This window comes from Humulus lupulus, chromosome 4 (assembly GCF_963169125.1).
Source record: "Humulus lupulus chromosome 4, drHumLupu1.1, whole genome shotgun sequence".
Taxonomy (NCBI): Eukaryota; Viridiplantae; Streptophyta; class Magnoliopsida; order Rosales; family Cannabaceae; genus Humulus; species Humulus lupulus.
Genome location: NC_084796.1, coordinates 138,354,756 through 138,365,472, shown reverse-complemented (window position 1 = coordinate 138,365,472; position 10,717 = coordinate 138,354,756). Strand labels below are relative to the sequence as shown.

Sequence of the window (10,717 nt, the reverse complement as noted above, 5' to 3'; positions counted from 1 at the left end):
ATAACACATACAAGGAATAGAGAATACCTCTCGTAATCTATCAAGTGTCCTTGAGTCTTTCAGTAAAATCAACAATCCTCCTATCCTAATGAAAGCTTACACCTTAGCCTTCCAAGTCGATCCTCTAACACACAAGGACGTGTGTGGGCACGTAGGACTCACAAGATAATTTTAGGCTCTCTAGATGTACTTAGCACATGAGATCTAGAAAGGTTTGAGAAGAGAGAGGCTATAGACACTTCTAGAATTTCAGTTATAAAATATTCTATCGTTATTTTCTTTTTGAGAGAGTCTGATAAACTAGAAACAACTGACTTAGAAAATAATCGCTTATTTTGAGTGTAACGCCCTACATTTTGGGTATATTTAAACGACTCGGGTCGGGATTGTTTTCCCCGAGTTAAGAATATTATTTTAAATAATATTATATTTGTTTGAAATTTATTTCCATGAGTTATTGCTAGCCAAATTATGAATTTTGTGATTAAAATAAATCTTCAAAACAAAAAAGTCACTAGCTTCATTATACTAAAAGACATTAACGAATGAATCAAAAGATCTAACAAACACAAACAAGAATTCATGATAACTTAGGATTTAGACTGATCTACAAATGATCTATTATGATAAGAATTAAATCTTTATGGAAAACGACAAGTTTATAAAGATAGTTAATTCATATCGGTCATGTCATATATAATCACTATTATATACAGTACCTTTACCAAGATGTCTATCCACATCAACAATCCGAATCTAGACTACTTGCATCCTGTATGCTTAGTAAATTGTTCTAGTAATCGTTCATTAAAAATTACATACTTTAATATGTTACTGACTATTTTATTCATAATGTATATGATTTTAATTCTCTCATACTAATAAAAGATCATATCCTCATAAATGAATATGGAATTTTCTTGATATTTACATTAAAATATATTTTTACATGCTTTTAGGGCATAAACCCTAATACCTACTACATCAGTAATCCAGATCTAGATTACAAGTATTCATAATACTAGTGAACCGTACTTACAACATTTAATTCAAAGATTCCATATAACTTTGTTTTACTGTGAACTATTTAAATCTATTCCTACAATCTTAATCATCTCGTACCAATACAAGATTGTAGTCACAATAACGAATTTGGTAATTTTTGTATATTCATATAATATTATTCAAATAATAATAATAATAATAATAAACAATCAATATATGAAAAAAATTATCTTAATTATTTGTTTCATAAAACATTGTCCAATACATGTGCTTTCAAGGGCACAATTCCTAACATTAGTAATCAAAATATGTTTGTAAAAACCAAAAAGTTAAGAGATCGAAGCTAATCTTCAAAGGGAAGATCTTTGCACTTATAACAACTTACAATGTAAGTTCAATCTTTCTGTTTATCTACGGCATGCTTACAGTTATGCTTGTTGGTTTGAACACGAGCACATGTTGTAAAGACTCGTTTTTTTTTATATATCAAATATAAATTTTTATAAAAAGGTGGGACCCACAAAGTAATTGAGACTAAGTATATTTGTTCTTTTTTTCTTTTTCTTCTTCCCTTCCCCGACATCTCTCTCTCTCTCTCTCTCTCTCTCTCTCTCTCTCTCTCTCTCTCTCTCTCTCTCTCTTCGCTTCTTTTCTTTTTCTCTTCTCTCCACAACAACACACCACCACAAAGATCCAACCACCGGCGACCACCATTTTTAACATGTGGCGACACATTGGATTTGCCTTGCTTCGACGACCTCAACCACCAAGCGGCGTCGCCCAACTCGCCATCTACTATTCGGAATCATCAGTCAAATTTTGGTTTGTAAACTTTGACTGTGTTTTCTGGCCAACTCCGACCACCTCTCGATGAGTGTTTGGTACCTTTGGAACCAGCGTGTAGAGAGGAACAAAACACTAAGTCATTCTGGTCAACTCACCATTTTTCTCCGTCGAGATTTTGGGTATCTCCGCCACTTTCCGGCAACTTTCCGGCGAGTCTGAGCACTTTTTGGACCGATGGTTGACATGAACGTGATCTACTCATTGATGTGGTCATTTTGATATATGCCACACCTACCTTCGTTGAAGTTTTCGATACACTGCTCACTACCACCACCAACTACTGTTGTGCATCGATTGGGTGAGGTTCCGGAACTTGAAATTTTAAATATGGTCATATTATATGTCGTTGGACACTGTTTTGAATAAGGAATGTAATGATGATAATCGTTTGCTTATTTGATGCACGTAGGAAAAATGTGGTATTAAAAATTGGACTAAATCACTCTAGGATCATCGTTAAGCTTAGGAGCGTCTTTTTGGGCTCGGATTGAAAATTCTAAATAGGTAGGGACTCAACTTGACTATTAGACTTATTTTACTCGTATTAAATGGAATTAAAAATATTCTAATTTTGATATTTATAAAATGTTTGAAAAATTGAAAACTTAATCTGCATGTTTTCTGATCTATTCTGAGGGCACTGGGTGCCAAATATATTTTTTTTCACTTAATTATGCAGGTTATGATTTTTGGGTTTTATACAAATGCAGTCATTATGTTGCCCAATTTTCTAAAATATAAAGGGAATATGTTTCTTTCTTTTCATGTTTACCTGCATTTGGTTATATTGATGAGAGCCATAGTGATCATGATTTGTGCATGTTGTTGTTTCACGACCTAGCCTCTGCATCATCGTAGGTGGATCAAGTGTCCACTCACCTGTAGGTGTAAAGACCTAGAATCTGTATACAATAAGTGTTCTGAGCCTCCCTCTTGTGGTGGTTATCAAGTCCAGCTACCCGGTTTAGGATGTCAGATTTTCTATGATGGGCAACGGGAACTAGGGATCTAGTGGACGGTGTGATGTGCACGTGTAGCTATGCTCTTGTGATTATGTGTGGTTTCTCTCTCTATTTTGGTTTATACATGATGATATATGTTTTGTTTTTAAAGCTAGCCATGAAAGGGTTTTATTAAACTTTTTGGGTCCTATAATATTAGGTGTTTTCATACTTGGCTTTATAAGCTCACCCCTTATATCTCTCCCATTCCAGGAACCTAGTGACGCGAATGTGGATAAGGTGAAGTATTGATGGAGCCAATGTGTTTAGCCTAGTTCTATTTAGTGCCATAGTCCTTTCTTTTGAACATTATATATGTATCTAATTTGGAACCTAATGGTCTGTATATCTCAATTAGCTATGTAAAAGTTACGAATGAGGAATGATGGATGTTATTTATTATTTTGGTGTTTTATAACTTATTAAATTTAACTATTTGGTGACTACATAACTGTGGGGATATTATTATTCTATATATAATGATAGATGATCCTGCTTTTATCATTAATATTTTTATATATAATTATAGGTGTTATTCCATCATTTATTACTTATAGTTTTGGTACTATTTAGTATAAACCAAATTATCATTTATAAGAGTTATTTTCCAACAAGAGTTAAAGTCTAACATTTGACCACCCAAGTTATGGATATTTCAAATCTACCACAGCCTAGGGCTCGGGTCGTGACAAAAAAATGGTATCAGAGCACCCTGTTTAAATACCTCGGAGTGTGTCACCAAATAAATTAAATTTATTTTTAAATAAATTATTTTGATGTATAAAGGCGTATGTATATAGATAGCATCCATTCCTCACTAACTAGTTAGTTTTTTATTTACTGACCTAAGAAAATGCCTCTGAAAGGAATGACAACAAGGAGAAGGCCTGCAGATGATGTCCCTGAGGCTAAGGTTCCCTCTCCACCAGTTTCATTCCCTATGAACGCCATTCTTGAGGCTTTAAGAGGCATTCCTGCCCAACAGATGGATCAAATTGCTCATCACTTCCACATTTCCATCGGATTCAAATGCCTAAGTCTAAAGGTGGACAAGATCCCATGGTAGCTGAAAGATGTTCGAGGCAGATGAAGAATAAACATTATGGGAACTCCTGAAGAGTATCATGTTACTTTTAATGCACCGGATTGGTAGGAAGCCTTAAGTAGGATGAGAGGAACTGATGGGATGACTTGAGGAAATTCTGAGAATGGTTTTTAGCGAACAACATTTTAACCCATCTCATAGGAGGACTTGATTGGATCATTTGATTGCTCAAGATCAATGATAGGTTGATGAGATCACATAATTACTAGATAATGATGAATGTGAGTGAATGACTTCTACATAGAGTTTGTAGAGTTGACCTTCTATGTTATGTTGATATCGTTGATCACTCTCTTTTGGTTGAAAAGTTCATGACTCGATTGAGGACTAAAACACTTGATGAAACCATTACCCTAACATTTACAAACGTGAACGAGTGTGTGATGTTAGCCTTGTAAACTAAAGTTCATTATAAGGAAAAAAAAAGTTGGAAAAAGAAATCTGACCAAGAAGAAGGAGAAGGCTTTTGGTCAAGCCTATGCTCTTGGTGGTGATGATGTATAAGGAGGAACATGCCAAGGAGTTGTGGATGGTATGGTTCTTATCTCACACTCTTAGGCTCATGTATTATTTGATATGGGTGCATCACATTCTTTTATATCCTTAATGTTTGCTAGCATGTTGGGGTTGAGTTGGGAAACTTTTAGTCCTACATTACAATTGAGTGTACCTTGGGAGGGGGGGGGGGGGGGGGGCATGGTGAGTTATCAACCATCTATAAATCAATTTGCATTGTGTTTGAAGGGCATAAGTTGTAAGAAACCTGATAGTGTTACCTGTGTGACAAGTTGATGTGATTCTTGGCATGGATTGGTTGTCTAAGTACCAAGCCATTGTAGATTTCTCATGCAAAATGGTGACTCTTTTAACTCCAAGTGGAGATTTCATTGTATATTGAGCCAACATGAATGCAGTAAGTCAGAATCCTATGCTAAAGGCATGTTTAGGCGGGGGAAAGAAACTTAGAGTGTTATGGGAGTCTATTTGCAATTGATGATGAGTCTAGGCCTCTAGAAAAGTTTCCTTAGATATCAGTGGTTAGTGGCTTTCCAGATGTGTTTCCTGAGGATTTTCCAAGACCACCACGTGATAGAGAGATCGAGTTTTACATTGATTTAATTCCTGGGACTCAACCAGTTTCTATTGCACCTTATCTCATGACACATGCAGAGTTGGTTGAATTGAAAAGGCAATTGGGTGAGTTAATGGATAAAGGTACATCAGGAACAGTACTTCCCCGTGGGGAGCTCCAGTTTTGTTTGCCAAGAAAACTGATGGATCCTTGTGACTGTGTGTCGATTATAGGAAATTGAATCAGATGACAATTAAGAACAAGTATCATTTGCCAAGGATAGATGAGCTGTTTGATCATCTCAGAGGTTCAAAGTGTTTTTCCAAGATTGATTTGAGGTCAGTCTATCATCAATTAGGGATTAAGGAGGAGGATATTCCTAAAACTGCTTTCAGAATGCGTTATGGACACTTTGAATTTTTGGTGATGCCACTTGGATTGACGAATGCGCCTGCAACATTTATGGACATTATGAATATAATCTTTAGACCCTATTTGGATAAGTTTGTGGTTGTTTATATTGATAACATTTTGGTGTATTCCAAGACACCTAAGGACCATGAAGAACACTTAATAATTGTGTTGCAAACTTTGAGAGATCATCAATTATATGCTAAGAAAGAGAAATGTGACTTATGGATGACCGAATTCAAATTCTTAGGGCATGTAATATCTCAAGAAGGCATTACTATGGATCTTGCGAAGATAGTTTCTATCTTGTAGTGGGAAAGACTGAAGGATGTTACTGAGGTTTGAAGTTTTCTTCGGTTAGCAGGTTACTATCATCACTTTATGGAGAATTTTTCTCAAATTGCTATGCCCTTAAAAAAGCTAAAAAGAAATGATTTAAAGTTCATGTGGGATGACAATTGTGAAGAAGCTTTCAGAGAACTGAAGTAAGGATTGACTACGACGCCTGTTCTCACTGTGCCAAATAGTGAGGAACCATATGTGGTATTCACTGATGTTTCTGGTACTGGTTTAGGAGGATTTCTCATGCAAAATATGCAAGGTTTTTGCCTATGCTTCACACCAATTGAAGCCACATGAGAAGAACTACCCGACACATGACTTGGAACTTGCAGTAGTGATTTTTGCCTTGAAAATTTGGAGATGTTACTTATATGGGGCAAAGTTTGAATTATATTCTGGTCATAAAAGTTTAAAGTATCTCTTTACTCAAAGAGACTTGAATTTGAGGCAAATAAGATGGGTCGAGTACATGGAAGATTATGATTTCACTTTGAAATATCATCCTAGAAAAAGCAAATGTGGTCATGGATGCATTAAGTAGAAAATCTCATGGCACTTTGGCTTGTTTAGCTCTTGAGGATTGGAAAAGAATGATCACGGTGGGTGATTATGATTTGGAGTACTATGAAGGAAAAGAGATTGCTTGTGTTTCAAACAAGTGGTTACACCAGTGCTACTTCGACAAATTTAGAAATGTCAGTGGCAAGATGAGAAATTGAAACTTATCTGGAATCAAATCCTAAACGGTGAGTAGTTAGATGGATGGACACTAAATGTCGAAGGATTCTTATACCATAAGGGAAGATTGGTCATTGCAAATATCCTTAATCTTAGAGAGTGTGTTATGATCGAGGCTCATAGGTCTAAATTTGTTGTACATCCTAGAGGCACAAAGATGTACCAAGACTTCAAAAGACAATACTAGTGGGAAGGCATGAAGAGAGATATCGCTAGCTTTGTAGCTAAGTGTATGGTTTACCAATAGGTTAAAGTTGAGCACCAGAGACCATCAGGGTTGCTTCAACCTTTACCTATACCAGAATGGAAGTGGGACAAGATCACAATGTACTTTGTGACGGGATTACCATTAACACCATTAAAGCATGACATTGTCTGGGTGATTGTCAATTGTTTGACCAAATCTGCTCATTTCATTCCAATTAGGAAGGATTATAAGGTTTCTAGACTAGCTCAACTTTATGTGGATAATATACTTCGACTGCATGGGTTGCCTTCCAGCATTGTTTCTGATGGAGATCCTCGATTTACATCAAGGTTTTGGCGAGCATTGCAAAAAGCTTTAGGATCTAAACTTAACTTGAGCACCACTCACCACCCTCAGATAGATGGACAGTCTGAGAGGACTATCCAAACTTTGGAGGACATGCTTCGTTCTTGTATTTTTTGTTTTGGGGGTAGCTGGGGAGAACACTTGTCATTGGTGGAATTCACTTATAATAATAGCTACCATACATATAGGCATGGCTCCTTGTGAGGCCTTATATGGGAGACCATGCATATCACCTTTGTGTTGGGCAGAACCAGATGAGCATGTCACAATGGGACCTCAAATTATCGCTAGTGCCACTGAGAAGATCAAAGACATCCAAGATAGACTTTAGGTTGTTCAAAGTTGTCAGAAGATTTATGCCGATCTTCATTGACGAGAATTTGAGTTTGAGGTTGGTGACTATATCTTCTTGAAAGTTACTCCTATGTGTATTGTGATGAGATTTGGAGTGAAGGGTAAGCTAGCCCCGAGGTATATTGGACCTTTCAATGTTATTGAGAGGGTTAGGGAGGTTGCTTTTCGATTGAACTTACCAGCACGGTTGGGGCATGTTCACAATATGTTCCATGTATCAATGTTGAGGAAGTATACTCCAGACCCATCGGACATCATTGAGTATGAGGCTATCCCTCTTCAAGAGGACGTGACATATGAAGAACAACCTATCAGAATCCTAGCGAGAGAGTTAAAGATGCCAAGGAATAGAGAGATTCTAGTAGTTAAGGTCTTATGGCAGAACCATAGAGAAGACGAGGCTACAAGGGAGTTAGAGTCAAATATGCATGAGAAGTATCCGCATTTGTTTAATTTTCAGCTTGAGGTTGTACTATGAAAATTTCGGAACGAAATTTCTCTAAGGAGGGAAAAATGTAAAGACTTGTTTTTTTTATATATATTAAATACATTTTTTTAAAATGTGGGACCCACCAAATAATTGAAACTAAGTCTCTTTGTTTTTTTTTTCTTTTTCTTCTTCCCTTCCTCGACATCTCTCTCTCTCTCTCTCTTCCCTTCTTTCTCTTTCTCTTTCTCTTCTCTTCTTTTCTTTTTCTCTTCTCTCCATGGCAACACATTACCACAAAGACCAACCACCGACGAACACCATTTCTGACATGTTGCGCCTCATTGGATTCACCTTGCCCCGGCAACCTCAACCACCAAGCAGTGTCGCCCAATTCACCGTCTACTGTTCGGAATCGTCAGTCAAAGTTTTGCTCCATCAACTTTGGCTGTGTTTTTTGGCCAACTCCGACCACCTCTCGACGAGTGGTTGGTACCTTTGGAACCAACATGGAGAGAGGAACAAAACCCACTAAGCCATTCTGGTCAACTCACCATTTTTCTCTAGCGAGATTTTGGGTATCTCCACAACTTTCCGGCGAGTCTGAGCACTTTTTGGACCAATTGTTGGCATCAATGTGATTTACTCGCCGATGTAGTCATTTTGATATACGTCACGCCTACATTCGTCGACATTTTCGATACACCACTCATTGTTGCCACCAACCACTTTTGTGCACCACTTTTGGAGTGTTTGACCAGTGCCCAGTACCACTGTCGAACCTGACTAATGAGTCACAGCTTCACAGTTGATGCTGACACCTTTGCCACTTTTGACTAATGAGTCAATACCATGCACAAGTGAGCAAGATTCACTAAGCATTCAATAATCAATCCATGTCCATATTTACACAATCAACATGCCTCAAGAATCATCATGCATGTCACATATGGGGTGCAGTTTTCTTACCTCTGATTCGAGCTAGAATGAATAAAAGAACAACCCTTGAGAACGGTCTAGCTTTTAGTCCTTTAGCGATCACCTAATCATAACCAAATATGGGACACCATCAATAAAATGATAATCAAGGGTTCCCAAACCAAGTTCTAGCCTTCGAGACATCAATCCCCACTAATCCGGGTAATAGGAACGATCCCGAGGCCTAAAACCATGTTCCCGGAGCCAAAACACTCAAACAGGCTCAACCCTGCTCAAGAGCTACAGCCCTGTCATCAAGGGCCGCGGCCCCCAACCACCATTGAAGCAAGGGCCGCGGTGCCCAACAAAGGCAAAACCCCCCCACCTGCTTCTTCGAGCTAGGGCCGCGGCGCCCAACCCAGAACACGCCCAAACTCGTCCTCCAACATCCCAAAGCCTCAAAAATCATGCCTAAACATTACCAAATCATCAAATCAAAGTTCCCAAGCTTCCCAATGCTCCAAAACCATCAAAACCCAAGGCTCAATCGAGCCAAAAACTCAACAATTCACAAAAGCCAATTCTAAGCTTAGAAACTCTAAAAACTCAAAACTTTAAACTTAGATTACCTTCGATTGGGTTGTTTCTCGTCAAATCCTTTGGTCAAGAAGCTTCTAGTCTTTCCTAGGATCGCTATGCCTCGATCCTCGCTTGATTCTGACTCCTAGAACTCATGATATCTTCAAAAACGCTTCGAACTGTGAAAATGAGCTAACAGGGAAGAACGAGAGGTTTTCTAACGTACGTTCTATCTGACAAGCTACTTCAAGCTTAAGTAACCTCAAATAAAACCTAGTGCTCGGGGTCCCAAAAACCTCCCTGGGGACATTATAGTCAAAACTTCAAGAATTTCACCCTGGTCTCAATAACTCCCAATTTATCATCAAATAAATATTCTTACTACCCGATAATTGACCCCGTTATGAAAAAACCACTAATCCATTATATAGGACCGTCTCATGCTGAATAGCTCGAATATATCTCCATAATAATGGAATCTCATTCACAAATCACATTATGCACCAAAACACACAAATTTACCCTCAATGGGCCAAATTATCAAAACATCATAATTATGGAAATGTGGACCCACATGCATGCATATAACATCATATAATAATATAATTCACATAAACATGCATATATTCATTTAATGGCATAATTAAACAGTTATAGCCCTCCCGGCCTACTAATCCAGCCACTAAACTGCATCAGAGAATTCGGGGCATTACACCCTAGCTTCTTACAATTAGAACACTTGGTTGGAAGCCACTCATACTCAATCAGCTGTTCCATCACCTGACCCCGTTCATTAAGATAACTGATGAATTGAGGCAGCTTATCAGCTATTTCCATGTCCACTAAGACTCGGGCAAATCTTAGCATGGACCTATCCTTAGTAATCTTATCCATCATAATAGGCTTCCCAATTGTGCTAACAAGTGCACTCAAGCACTTGACACCCCAATACTGTAATCCAAGTTCAGGTAGATGAATCCACACCGAAACTGTTTTTATTGATCTCAAGGAGTCTAGATCAGTTGTCCAAGGTCGAAGGATGACAGGTTTCTTGTCAAAATGAACCACACCGGTTTCAAGAACCAAATCGCGGGTTGCTTCATCATGAAATTTCACCATGGTGAAACCTGAATTTAGGCGAGCCACTCTCTCAACACCAAGTTTGCCCCAAATCCTTTTTATGAACCCTTCAAAGATGGCTAATGGAGGATTAGCTCCAATCACAACACAAATCAAAGCTGATTTCCAAAAAGATGCTTCAACTTCAATCTCTTCCAAGTCCAACTGAGCAATGACCTGACCCTCCCTAAGCATTGGTTCCGCATATTGCAGCTACAAACCCCCATATGTAGGCAGAGATTGTTTA

At 38.0% G+C, this 10,717-nt stretch overlaps 1 protein-coding gene across 1 annotated transcript; it reads left to right on the top strand.

Moving 5' to 3' along the window:
- Positions 1 to 3,705: 3,705 nt before the first annotated feature.
- On the top strand, positions 3,706 to 7,905 carry LOC133832564 (uncharacterized). Its single transcript, XM_062262890.1, has 6 exons — positions 3,706 to 3,914; positions 4,374 to 4,455; positions 4,986 to 5,172; positions 6,290 to 6,477; positions 6,768 to 7,057; positions 7,515 to 7,905. The coding sequence occupies exons 1-6, from the start codon at positions 3,706 to 3,708 to the stop codon at positions 7,903 to 7,905; spliced, it is 1,347 nt and encodes a 448-aa protein (XP_062118874.1).
- The last annotated feature ends 2,812 nt before the right edge of the window (positions 7,906 to 10,717 follow it).

Coding starts and splice junctions, on each gene's coding strand:
- LOC133832564 (XM_062262890.1), top strand. CDS start 3,706: ATGCCTCTGAAAGGAATGACAACAAGGAGAAGGCCTGCAGATGATGTC. Junction 5,173..6,289: donor GGGTGAGTTAATGGATAAAG/GTACATCAGGAA, acceptor ATATCATCCTAG/AAAAAGCAAATGTGGTCATG. Junction 6,478..6,767: donor ACTTCGACAAATTTAGAAAT/GTCAGTGGCAAG, acceptor GTTTACCAATAG/GTTAAAGTTGAGCACCAGAG.